At 64.3% G+C, this 14,045-nt stretch overlaps 1 protein-coding gene across 1 annotated transcript; it reads right to left on the reverse strand.

The window, feature by feature from the left end:
* Positions 1–428: 428 nt before the first annotated feature.
* Positions 429–7,172, reverse strand: LOC133340000 (uncharacterized). The gene is made up of 2 exons (XM_061548096.1): positions 5,334–7,172; positions 429–1,523 (listed from the first exon to the last, which is right to left on the reverse strand). Exons 1-2 carry the CDS (start codon positions 6,627–6,629, stop codon positions 1,509–1,511), a joined length of 1,311 nt encoding a protein of 436 aa, XP_061404080.1. The 5' UTR covers positions 6,630–7,172; the 3' UTR covers positions 429–1,508.
* Between the last annotated feature and the right edge of the window lie 6,873 nt (positions 7,173–14,045).

Genomic DNA, 14,045 nt, shown 5'->3' on the forward strand with positions numbered 1-14,045 from the left:
GTGCACGCACGTGCACGCACGTGCACACGCGTGCACGCACGCGCACGCACGCGCACGCACGCGCACGCACGCGTACAGACGTGCACACACGTGCACGCGCGCGTGCACACACGTGCACGCGCGTGTGCAAACACGCGCACGCACGCGCACGCACGCGCACGCACGCGCACGCACGCGCGCGCACGCACGCGCACGCACACACGTGCACGCGCACGCACACACGTGCACGCACGTGCACGCACGTGCACACACGTGCACCCACGTGCACACGCGTGCACGCATTTGCACGCCCGTGCACGCACGTGCACGCACGTGCACGTGTGTGCACACACGTGCACAGACGTGCACACACGCGCACGCACGCGCACGCGCACGCACGCGCACGCACACACGTGTGAAGTGTTCTTGACGACGCGTGGACAACGGGGTAAGGCACACGTATTTATTTACACAATGGCTTTACAATACTGGAGGGATGTATCGGCCCCCTCACCCGTACAACTGGGAATTCACCCCTAGCTAGCCTTCCTAGCCGAGTCCTCCGCTAACGGGCTAGGGGAGGCTGTCTGGCCCGACACTGGTCAGTCGGGCTACGGTACCCGGAATCCCAGAGGTCTGACTCTGGTTCCGGGACCACGCCACTGGCTCCAGCCTGCACTGCCCTTACAAGGGCGGCGTCCCAGGGGGAGTCCAGGGCCTATCTGGCCGGTCTTCTCTCTTCACTTAACTACTCTAAGACTGAGCCCCGAGCTCTCTGGCTCAACCCTTTTTATACCCCCCTAGAGGATCGAAACCCCCCCTCACGCCGTCCAGTACGGACGTCGTTGCGGGCACCACCCCGTGTGCTCACGGAGACCCCGCCCACTGTGTCTGTTTTCCGTTAGCCCCTATGCAAACAGCCCTACACAACAGACCCTCTGTAACAGCCCTACATCACCTCCCCCTGTACAGCTCGCAGCCGTCCCGGCTGCAACAACTTTCAATAAAGGTTATTTAACCCCTGGACCCCCGCGTGTGCCTTAAAAAACGTTTTTTAACACTAACACGAAGGAAACAACAGCAACAACGACAACAACAACAACAATGACAACAACAAAACCCTCAACCCCGAAAGGGAACAATCCGACGCACCCCCCCCGAATAAATACGGATACCGTAAGAACAAACTATATACAATTTGCAGCGAAGCCACCATACACACAACAGCAGGTGAGCACCACGTATGTGAATTCAATGGGCAGGGAACACACCCCCCCCACACAACACACAATGAACACAACATATCTACACATCTTGCGGTTTCACAACAATCTGCGCATTTTTGCGCGTGTCCTTGCGGTTTCACAACAGTCTGCGCATTTTTGCGCGTGTCCTTGCGGCGGGCCCCTCACACGGGGAAACCCCGGGTGGCGGACCGTCAGATGGTAATCGTCCGTCCGGGAGCGAGGCCTCCTCTGATGCCTCGTGACTGTTGGTATCCCCAGAAGGGGTGGTCGGGCGTGAGCCCGTCAGTCTCGATGCACCTGGAGGTGGCACGGCCGGCAAGGCATTAGGTGAGCGGGGTGGAGACGGACCTAGTGAGTCGGTCGACCCCCCACACGTCTGGCCACGCATGTGTGAAGTGGGTTTGTGTGCCGCGACGAAAGGTTTCAACCGAGAGGGGTGCACGAACCATCGCCGCTTCCCCCAACGAATGCGCACGCACTGTGGTCGCAAGACCTCGACCACTTCCACAGGACCCCGCCACGGCCGCGCCAGCTTAGGGGAGGTAGCCAGGGGTACTTGGGGACAGTGCAACCATGCCCTGTCCCCCGGTTTCCACTGTATGACATGCGCCCGACCCAACCTGAGGCGCTCGTTCGCCTTTTGACGGAGGTCCGAGTTCAACCTCGCAGCATCCCGCGCCTCTGTTAATTTAGCCAGATTAAATTTGACGTGGTCAGCCAATTTAGTTTTTCCTTGCGGGTCGGGGATCTGCAGCTGGGCGCGAACAGGCGGGTCGGGTTCGCGACCGTACATAAGGTAAAAGGGGGAAAACCCCGTAGCTGCATGGGGTGCCATCCGGTATGCCGCCAAGACCCCCTGAATATGCAGGTCCCAATCAGTTTGAGAATCTGAGACCTGCTGTGCCATCATTGACGAAATGGTGCGATGCAGGCGCTCGACCATTCCGTCGGTCTGTGGGTGATACGGGGAGGTCCGAATTTTCTTTGTGCCTAAGAGGTCACAGACTTGTTTAAGTAATTTGCTGGAAAAATTTTTACCCTGGTCGGTCAGCAGCCGCTCCGGAGCACCTTTGTCCAGGACGTATCCTGAACAAAGGCGTCCACGATGGCTGCTGCCGACTGGTTGGCAAGGGGCCAGGCCATGGGCCAGCGCGTAAAATACTCAACTCCTGTCAGCAAATACCTATTGCCCCTGGGGGTGGCGGGAAATGGCCCCAAGATGTCCAGTGCGACAAGCTCATTTATTCTGGACACCTTGATTGATTGTAAAGGCGGGTTAGACTCCCGCGCCGGCGGTTTCCGTTGCGCACACCGCGGGCATGAACTCAAAAGATCCCCCACATCCTTTGTCATACCAGGCCAAAAAAAATCTAGTTGTATCAGTGCAAGGGTCTTTAGAGTCCCCAGATGTAACAGGCGCTCATGCGCGGCCCACACCACTTTGCCTCGCAACTCCGAAGGGACGACCAGCCGATGTCGCTGTGATTTTGCGTCCCAATGCATGAGCAGACCCTGTACCATTTCCCATGCACCCGAATCACCTTTCACCCGGCCAGCACCCCCGACGCGACGACGCCACCCGAGGAGGGAGGTATCCTCCATTTGGAGGCGCCCCCACTCAGTGACGGGCAACCCCAACAGGGAATCCCTTCCCTGTTGTTCGATCGAATTATCAGGCAGTGGCTCGTCGTCGTCGGTGGCTGCCAGGATCGGGACCGATGCGTCCCCTGAAGGTCTGCAACGTCCCGACCCCAGGAGGCATGCACATTCCGAGGTGGTTGGCATGCGTGACAGAGCGTCCGCGTTGGTATGGCGAACGCCCTTACGGTAAGTGGTCTCAAAATCAAAATCCTGGAGAACCTCCAACCATCGAGACAACTGTCCCGATGGTTGTTGGACCCGCAGGGCGTACTGTAGTGCCGCATGATCTGTGCGGACGGTGAAATGCCGACCGTACAGATATGGGCGGTACTGTTGGATGAAAAAAACAATTGCCAACAGTTCTCTACGGGTAACACAATATCTCTGCTCCGCAGGAGACAACACCCGACTACCGTACGCGACCACCCGTTCAACGCCATCAACCACCTGGGAAAGCACACCCCCAATACCCGTGTTGCTCGCATCGGTGTCGAGCAAAAAGGGTTTCGAAAAGTCAGGGTAGATCAAGGGAGGGGCTTTCACCAGGGCGTCCCGAAGGGAGCGGAACGCAGCCTCCTCCTCTTGACCCCAGTGGAAACGAACCCCTTTAGATGTTAGAGCGTGCAGGGGTTTAGCAATTGTTGCAAAATCAGCAACAAACCGTCGATAATACGACGCGAACCCAATGAAACTCCTGACCTCTCCCACCGAGGTGGGAGTCGGCCAGGAGCTGACACACTGCGTTTTGGCGGGATCGGTAGCAATACCTGAGCGCCCCACGATGTGCCCCAAATAACGCACCGAATCACGCAACAAATGGCATTTTTGGGGCTTAAATTTCAAATTAGCAGCCCGCATCTTTAGGAAAACCGCCCGCAACCTCTGGAGATGCTCATCAAAAGTTTTACCAAAGACGATAACGTCATCCAAATAAATGAGGCACGACTCCCATTGCAGTCCAGCCAAAACCAATTCCATTAAACGCTGGAAAGTTGCCGGGGCCGAGTGTAAGCCCATCGGCAACCTGTTGAATTGAAACAAGCCGTGCGGCGTACGAAAAGCAGTTTTAGGCTTTGACTCATCATCCAGAGGAAGCTGCCAGAATCCCGAAAGTAAATCTAGTGTGGAAAAGAATCGCGCTCCCGCCAAGGCGTCAAGCGATTCATCCATCCGAGGGAGCGGGTATGCGTCGGCAACCGAAATTTTATTAAGACGCCGGAAGTCAACGCAAAACCGCAACGAACCGTCCTGCTTTTTAACCAGGACGATCGGCGCTCCCCAAGGGCTGGTGGAAGGAGAAATGATGTCCGCGGCCAACATGTCATCAACAGCCGATTTGACATGGTCCTTTTCGGCGGGACTCAACCGAAACGGATTTTGGCGAATTGGCGCGCTGTCACCCGTGTCAATATGGTGACGCAGCAAGTGAGTGCAACCCAAATCATACTTATTTCGACTAAAAACGTCGGAAAATTCTCGCAGTAATGTTTTAAGTTGTCGACGCTCTGAATCGGACAGGTCCGTCGATCCCGCACAAAGCGCCTCGAGCCACCCTTCATCGCTGTCCGAACGCGGTCGCGACGCAGGGACAGTGTTGACGGAATTTACGGCGGGTTCCTCACACGGCACCGGCGTTGCGTGAGCAAGCACGGTCCCCTGTGGGAGCACCACCGTCCGCGAGCCCACATTTAGGACCGCGATGAAGGGTTCACCATCCCCTCTCACTATGGTCTGGGCCGGTAGTAAGTCAGGTCCACTAACCCCGGCCCTAGACGGTCCCAACAGTACCCCTTGTGCCCCAGCACCCTTAACGAGGGGCCGCCGAAGTTTCAAGGGTACCAACATTTGCGTTCCCGGAGGAACGCGTACCGTTCTCTCCACGAACGCCGGCACCGTCGCGAACGCCGTCCGAGTCGCAACCGGTGATGGCAGAAACGCCATGCGTCTGCCCGATGGAAGCTCTATGCACCCCTGGTCGATCAAAATTACAATCGGCATCTTGGCCAGGAAGTCCGTCCCCAGCAGGCACGGAACCGCCAGCGAGGAAGAAACAAAAATCGGCCCAGACAATTTTATTTCCCCGATACAAATTTGGGCACGAATTTGTCCGATGATGCCAAGTGAGCCCCCGTTAGCCGCATAGAATGGTATGTTAACTGGCATCAAAGGACGACTTCGGACAGGGAGAATGTTATAAATTAATTCCGAAATAATAGTCGCCGATGCCCCCGTATCGACCAGGATGCGCACTTCCACCCCGTCGATATATCCTACAACGGCCGACTGCCCCGACGATGCGGCAACCACACGATCGGCCAGCACGGACCACTGGCCGGGTTCGATATGGGTACCCGGAGTGGTGCGTGATGGTGCGATGGTGCGTGATACCGGCCCCCCTCTCGTCGCGGTGATTGAGTGCGTGACGGGTGTGTGTGTGGGCCAAACGTGTGGGGTGCCGCGACTCGCCGGTTTTTGATGGTGGAGCTTGGGATGAGGCCCGTCGTCCCGGTGAGGTGTCGTCCCGCGCTGACGAGGAGAGCGGCACCCCGAGGCGACGTGGCCCCGGACGCCGCAGTTAAAACACCGCGGGAGCGACGTCGGAGGTGACGAATGGTCGGAACGGCCCGACCCGTCCTGGCCCGGCCGTGCACTCGTCGCCTGTTGCCGTCGGTGGTCGACGGCGTAGAGTTCCTCCGTCGGAAGGGTGGCTGCAGCCACCGCACGCCCCGCCGATGCCCTGCTGGCTTTGCGCCGAAGCGACAGGAGGTTTGCGTGGAGGAGCCGCGCCGCCTGGAGCGATGTCATTTCCGCGTCCTCCTGTGCGACGACAGCAATGTCAAGATCGTCGGCCAGGAGGAGTATCTTCTCCGTTACCATAGCGTCGATGCCGTCGTCATCCATCCGGGGGAAGGCCGACTTGGCCATCGCCAGGAGGCTCGTTCGGTACGCTAGGGGCGACTCCTTTTCTCCCCGCTTGCGGTCGTAGAACTCCTGTCTGCATTCCGCCGATGGTCCGTAGACTCCTCCCAGCAGCTGCAGCGCCATCGGTAACGTAGAGCGCTTTTCCTTTGGTGCCGATGTTAGGGCGGCAAGCGCGTCGCCGTCCAGGAGCGCCGGCAGGGCGCTGAGAGCTTCTTCGTCTGTCCATTTAGCCATTTCTTGGTGGGCGAGGAAGCGTCTTCGGAAGCCGCTCCAGTCGCCCTCTGCGCCCACGAATTCTTTAAGCGGGGGCAGCCTTTGGTGTAGTGCAGCGGTTGCCGTGGAGTCCCGTGGGCTGCTGCCTCCCCGACTCGGCTGCGTCTCGGCGCGAATGGCAGATGGCATCGCCTGTCGCAGCTTTGATGACGCGCCCTCCTCCGTCGTTGATGCGGCAGCCCCAGCGCGGCCGATGTCGGACCCCAGGTTGAGGTTGGCCACGCCCCTAGCGGTCGCTGCGTCGATGGCGGGAAATTCAAAATTTAAATCTTCAGAAATGGCGGGAAGGCGCTCCATACGCCGGTTCCCCTCGGCCCGCGGTGGACCACCAGCCCCCAGCCGTGTGATGTTCTCCAGCGTAGCGGCAGCGGCGTAGAGCAGTTCCGCCAGCCTCTCGTGAGCCAGCCTCAGGTTGTCTCCCCGCTGCTCCTCTTCATGGCGACGCTCCGGTAAGCGCGCGTCCGGCCCCGGCTGCACGTCGTCTAGTAGAGCCATCTCGGGCTCGACAATTTCGGCGGCGTCTTCCGCCTGCTGTTCCCTGGCTCGAGCTGTTTGGCGCGTGTCCATGTTCTTGGTTCTTCTGACGCCAGATGAAGTGTTCTTGACGACGCGTGGACAACGGGGTAAGGCACACGTATTTATTTACACAATGGCTTTACAATACTGGAGGGATGTATCGGCCCCCTCACCCGTACAACTGGGAATTCACCCCTAGCTAGCCTTCCTAGCCGAGTCCTCCGCTAACGGGCTAGGGGAGGCTGTCTGGCCCGACACTGGTCAGTCGGGCTACGGTACCCGGAATCCCAGAGGTCTGACTCTGGTTCCGGGACCACGCCACTGGCTCCAGCCTGCACTGCCCTTACAAGGGCGGCGTCCCAGGGGGAGTCCAGGGCCTATCTGGCCGGTCTTCTCTCTTCACTTAACTACTCTAAGACTGAGCCCCGAGCTCTCTGGCTCAACCCTTTTTATACCCCCCTAGAGGATCGAAACCCCCCCTCACGCCGTCCAGTACGGACGTCGTTGCGGGCACCACCCCGTGTGCTCACGGAGACCCCGCCCACTGTGTCTGTTTTCCGTTAGCCCCTATGCAAACAGCCCTACACAACAGACCCTCTGTAACAGCCCTACACGTGCACGCGCACGCACACACGTGCACACACGTGAACACGCGTGCACATACGTGCACCCACGTGTGCACACGCGTGCACGTGCACACGCGCGCACGCACGCACGCGCACGCACGCACGTGCACGCGTGCGTGCGCACGCGCACGCACGAGCACGCACGTGCACGCACGCGCACGCACGCGCACGCACGCACGTGCACGCGCACGCACACACGTGCACACGCGTGCACGCACGTGCACACACGTGCACCCACGTGCACACGCGTGCACGCATGTGCACGCCCGTGCACGCACGTGCACGCACGTGCACGTGTGTGCACACACGTGCACAGACGTGCACACACGCGCACGCACGCGCACGCACGCACGCGCACGCACACACGTGCACGCACACGCACACACGTGCACACACGTGAACACACGTGCACATACGTGCACCCACGTGTGCACACGCGTGCACGTGCACGCGCGCGCACGCACGCACGCGCACGCACGCACGTGCACGCGTGCGTGCGCAGGCATGCGCGTGCGCGCGCGTGCACGCGCGTGCACGTGTGTGCGCACACGTGCACCCACGTGCACACACGTGCACGCGTGTGCACGCACGCGCACGCACGCGCACGCACGTGCACGCACGCGCACGCACGAGCACGCACGTGCACAGACGTGCACACACGTGCACGCGTGTGCAAACACGTGCACGCACGTGCACACGTGCACGCACGTGCACGCGCGTGCACACGCGTGCACCCACGTGCACATGCGTGCACGCACGTGCACGCGTGTGCACGCACGTGCACGCACGCGCACGCACGCGCACGCACGCGCACGCACGCACGTGCACGCACGTGCACGCACGTGCACACACGTGCACCCACGTGCACGCGCGTGCACGCACGCGCACGCACGCGCACGCGCACGCACACACGTGCACGCGCACGCACGCACGTGCACACACGTGCACACACGTGCACGCATGTGCACGCACGTGCACGCACGTGCACGCACGTGCACGTGTGTGCACACACGTGCACAGACGTGCACACACGCGCACGCACGCGCACGCACGCACGCGCACGAACGCGCACGCACGCGCACGCACGCGCACGCACGCACACGCACGTGCGTGCACGCGCGTGCACGCGTGTGCACACACGTGCACACACGTGCACGCACGTGCACGCACGTGCACACGCGTGCACGCACGCGCACGCACGCGCACGCACGCGTACAGACGTGCACACACGTGCACGCGCATGCACACACGTGCACGCGTGTGCAAACACGCGCACGCACGCGCACGCACGCGCACGCACGCGCACGCACGCGCGCGCACGCACGCGCACGCACACACGTGCACGCGCACGCACACACGTGCACGCACGTGCACGCACGTGCACACACGTGCACCCACGTGCACACGCGTGCACGCATTTGCACGCCCGTGCACGCACGTGCACGTGTGTGCACACACGTGCACAGACGTGCACACACGCGCACGCACGCACGCGCACGCACACACGTGCACGCGCACGCACACACGTGCACACACGTGAACACGCGTGCACATACGTGCACCCACGTGTGCACACGCGTGCACGTGCACGCGTGTTTGCACACGCGTGCACGTGTGTGCACGTCTGTGCACGTGCGTGCTCGTGCGTGCACGTGCACACGCGCGCACGCACGCACGCGCACGCACGCACGTGCACGCGTGCGTTCGCACGCGCACGCACGAGCACGCACGTGCACAGACGTGCACACACGTGCACGCGTGTGCAAACACGTGCACGCACGCGCACACGTGCACGCACGTGCACGCACGTGCACACGCGTGCACCCACGTGTACATGCGTGCACGCACGTGCACGCGTGTGCACGCACGTGCACGCACGCGCACGCACACACGTGCACGCGCACGCACACACGTGCACGCACGTGCACGCACGTGCACACACGTGCACCCACGTGCACACGCGTGCACGCGTGTGCACGCACGTGCACGCACGCGCACGCACGCGCACGCACACACGTGCACGCGCACGCACACACGTGCACACACGTGCACACGCGTGCACACACGTGCACACGCGTGCACGCACGTGCAAGCGCGTGCACGCACGCGCACGCACGCGCACGCACGCGCACGCGCGCGCACCCACGTGCACGCGCACGCACGTGCACGTGCACACACGTGCACGCACGTGCGTGCACGTGCACGTGCACACACGTGCACGCACGTGCACGTGTGTGCACACACGTGCACAGACGTGCACACACGCGCACGCACGCGCACGCGCACGCACGCACGCGCACGAACGCGCACGCACGCGCACGCACGCACACGCACGTGCGTGCACGCGCGTGCACGTGGGTGCACGTGTGTGCACGCGTGTGCACGCGCGTGCACGTGCGTGCACACGCGTGCACGTGTGTGCACGTGTGTGCACGTGTGTGCGTGCACGTGCGTGCACGTGTGTGCACGTGCGTACACGTGGGTGCACGTGCGTGCACGTGCGTGCACGTGCGTGCACGTGCGTGCACGTGTGTGCACGTGCGTGCGTGCGCGTGCACGTGTGTGCGTGCGCGTGCGTGCGCGTGCGTGCGCGTGCGTGCGCGTGCGTGCGCGTGCGTGTGCGTGCGTGCACGTGTGTGCACACGCGTGCACGTGTGTGCACGTCTGTGCGCGTGCGTGCGCGTGCGTGTGCGTGTGCGTGCGTGCACGTGCGTGCACGTGCGTGCACGCGTCTGCACGTGTGTGCACGCGTGTACACGTGTGTGCACGTGTGTGCGTGCGCGTGCACGTGTGTGCGTGCGCGTGCGTGCGCGTGCGTGCGCGTGCGTGCGCGTGCATGCACGTGCGTGCACACGCCTGCACGTGTGTGCACGCGTGTGCACGTGTGTGCACGTCTGTGCGCGTGCGTGCGTGTGCGTGCGCGTGCGTGCGTGCGCGTGCGTGCACACGCGTGCACGTGTGTGCACGTGTGTGCACGTGTGTGCACACACGTGCACGTGTGTGCACGTGCACGTGTGTGCACGTGCGTGCACGTGCGTGCACGTGCGTGCACGTGCGTGCGCTTGCGTGCGCGTGCGTGCGTGCGCGTGCGTGCACGTGCGTGCGCGTGCGTGCACGCGCGTGCACGTGATTGCGCGTGCGCGTGCGTGCGCGTGCGTGCGCGTGCGTGCACGTGTGTGCACGTGCGTGCGTGCGCGTGCGTGCGCGTGCGTGCGCCTGCGTGTGCGTGCGTGCACGTGTGTGCACACGCGTGCACGTGTGTGCACGTCTGTGCGCGTGCGTGCGCGTGCGTGCGCGTGCGCGTGCGTGCGCGTGCGTGCGCGTGCACGTGCATGCACGCGTGTCCACGCGTGTGCACGCGTGTGCACGTGTGTGCACGTGTGTGCGTGCGCGTGCACGTGTGTGCGTGCGCGTGCGTGCGCACGCGTGCGCGTGCGTGCACACGCGTGCACGTGTGTGCACACGCGTGCACGTGTGTGCACGTGCGTTCGTGCGCGTGCACGTGTGTGCGTGCGCGTGCGCGTGCGTGCACGTGCGTGCGCGTGCGTGCACGTGTGTGCACGTGCGTGCACGTGTGTGCACGTGCATGCACGTGCGTGCGCACGTGCGTGCACGTGCGTGCGCGTGATTGCGCGTGCGCGTGCGTGCGCGTGCGTGCGCGTGCGTGCGCGTGCGTGCGTGCGCCTGCGTGTGCGTGCGTGCACGTGTGTGCACACGCGTGCACGTGTGTGCACGTCTGTGCGCGTGCGTGCGCGTGCGTGTGCGTGCGCGTGCGTGCGCGTGCGTGCACGCGTGTGCACGCGTGTGCACGTGTGTGCACGTGTGTGCGTGCGCGTGCACGTGTGTGCGTGCGCGTGCGTGCACACGCGTGCACGTGTGTGCACGTGTGTGCGTGCACGTGCGTGTACGTGCGTGCACGTGCGTGCACGTGCGTGCACGTGGGTGCACGTGTGTGCACGTGTGTGCACACGCGTGCACGTGTGTGCACGTGCGTGCGTGCGCGTGCACGTGTGTGCGTGCGCGTGCGTGCGCGTGCATGCGCGTGCGCGCGCGTGTGCGTGATTGCGCGTGCGTGCGCGTGCGCGTGCGTGCACGCGTGTGCACGTGTGTGCACGCGTGTGCACGCGTGTGCAAGTGTGTGCGTGCGCGTGCACGTGCGTGCACGTGCGTGCGTGCGCGTGCGTGCGCGTGCGTGCGTGCACGTGTGTGCACACGCGTGCACGTGTGTGCACGTCTGTGCGCGTGCGTGCGTGTGCGTGCGCGTGCGTGCACGTGCGTGCACGTGCGTGCACGCGTCTGCACGTGTGTGCACGCGTGTGCACGTGTGTGCACGTGTGTGCGTGCGCGTGCGTGCGCGTGCGTGCGCGTGCGTGCGCGTGCATGCACGTGCGTGCACACGCGTGCACGTGTGTGCACGCGTGTGCACGTGCGTGCACGCGTGTGCACGTGCGTGCACGTGAGTGCACGTGTGTGCACGTGCGTGCACGTGTGTGCACGTGCGTGCGCACGTGCGTGCACGTGTTTGCACACGCGTGCACGTGTGTGCACGTCTGTGCGCGTGCGTGCGTGTGCGTGCGCGTGCGTGCGCGTGCGCGTGCGTGCACACGCGTGCACGTGTGTGCACACACGTGTGTGCACGTGTGCGCACGCACGCGCACGCACGCGCACGCACGTGCACGCACGTGCACGCACGCACGCGCACGCACGTGCACGCGCACGTGCGTGCACGTGCGTGCGCGTGTTTGCGCGTGCGCGTGCGTGCGCGTGCGTGCGCGTGCGTGCGCGTGCGTGCACGTGTGTGCACGTGCGTGCACGTGCGTGCGCACGTGCGTGCACGTGCGTGCGCGTGATTGCGCGTGCGCGTGCGTGCGTGCGCGTGCGCGTGCGTGCGCGTGCGTGCACGTGTGTGCACGTGCGTGCGTGCACGTGCGTGCGCGTGCGTGCGCCTGCGTGTGCGTGCGTGCACGTGTGTGCACACGCGTGCACGTGTGTGCACGTCTGTGCGCGTGCGTGCGCGTGCGTGCGCGTGCGTGCACGTGCGTGCACGCGTGTGCACGTGTGTGCACGCGTGTGCACGTGTGTGCACGTGTGTGCGTGCGCGTGCACGTGTGTGCGTGCACGTGCGTGCGCGTGCGTGCACACGCGTGCACGTGCGTGCACGTGCGTGCACGTGGGTGCACGTGTGTGCACGTGTGTGCACACACGTGCACGTGTGTGCACGTGCGTGCGTGCGCGTGCACGTGTGTGCGTGCGCGTGCGTGCGTGCGCGTGCGTGCGCGTGCATGCACGTGCGTGCACACGCGTGCACGTGTGTGCACACACGTGTTTGCACGTGCGTGCACGCGTGTGCACGCACGCGCACGCACGCGCACGCACGTGCACACACGTGCACACACGTGCACACACGTGCACGCGTGTGCACGCACGCGCACGCACGCGCACGCACGTGCACGCACGCGCACGCACGTGCACAGACGTGCACGCACGTGCGTGCGCGTGCGTGCGCGTGCGTGCACACGCGTGCACGTGTGTGCACGTGTGTGCACGTGTGTGCACGTGCGTGCGCGTGCGTGCGCGTGCGTGCACACGCGTGCACGCACGTGCAAACACGTGTGTGCACACACGTGCACGCGTGTGCACGCACGTGCATGCACGCGCACGCACGCGCACGCACGCACGCGCACGCACACACGTGCACGCGCACGCACACACGTGCACACACGTGCACACGCGTGCACACACGTGCACACGCGTGCACGCACGTGCACGCACGTGCACGCGCGCGCACGCACACGCATGCGCACGCACGCGCACAGACGTGCACACACGTGCACGCTTGTGCACACACGTGCACGCACGCACGCACACGCACGCGCACGCACACACGTGCGTGCACGCGTGCACACGCGTGCACGCACGCGCACGCACGCGCGCGCACGCACGCGCACGCACGCGCGCGCACGCGCACGCACGCGCACGCGCACGCACGCGCACGCACGCGCGCGCACGCGCATGCACGCGCACGCACGCGCGCACACGCGCACGCACGTGCGTGCGCGTGATTGCGCGTGTGTGCACGCGTGTGCACGTGTGTGCACGCGTGTGCACGTGTGTGCACGCATGTGCACGTGCGTGCACGCGTGTGCACGTGCGTGCACGTGCGCGCACGTGTGTGCGTGCGCGTGCACGTGTGTGCGTGCGCGTGCGTGCGCGTGCGTGCGCGTGCGTGCACTGCGTGCACGTGCGTGCACACGCGTGCACGCGTGTGCACGTGTGTGCACGTGCGTGCACGTGAGTGCGTGCACGTGCGTGCACGTGTGTGCACGTGCGTGCACGTGGGTGCACGTGCGTGCACGTGCGTGCACGTGCGTGCACGTGTGTGCACGTGCGTGCGTGCGCGTGCACGTGTGTGCGTGCGCGTGCGTGCGCGTGCGTGCGCGTGCGTGCGCGTGCGCGTGCGTGCGCGTGCGTGCACGCGTCTGCACGTGTGTGCACGCGTGTGCACGTGTGTGCACGTGTGTGCGTGCGCGTGCGTGCGTGTGCGTGCGCGTGCGTGCGCGTGCGTGCACACGCGTGCACGTGTGTGCACGTGTGTGCACGTGTGTGCACGTGTGTGCACGTGCGTGCACGTGCGTGCACGTGCGTGCGCGTGCGTGCGCGTGCGTGCGTGCGCGTGCGTGCACGTGCGTGCGCGTGCGTGCACGCGCGTGCACGTGATTGCGCGTGCGCGTGCGTGCGCGTGCGTGCGCGTGCGTGCACGTGTGTGCACGTGCGTGCGTGCGCGTGCGTGCGCGTGCGTGCGCCTGCGTGTGCGTGCGTGCACGTGTGTGCACACGCGTGC

This window comes from Lethenteron reissneri, unplaced genomic scaffold (genome assembly GCF_015708825.2).
Source record: "Lethenteron reissneri isolate LAM-NWPU_2019-01 unplaced genomic scaffold, ASM1570882v1 scaffold_627, whole genome shotgun sequence".
NCBI lineage: Eukaryota > Metazoa > Chordata > Hyperoartia > Petromyzontiformes > Petromyzontidae > Lethenteron > Lethenteron reissneri.

Excerpts from the sequence above, each read along its gene's own strand:
- LOC133340000 (XM_061548096.1), bottom strand. The coding sequence starts at position 6,629 with ATGGACACGCGCCAAACAGCTCGAGCCAGGGAACAGCAGGCGGAAGAC.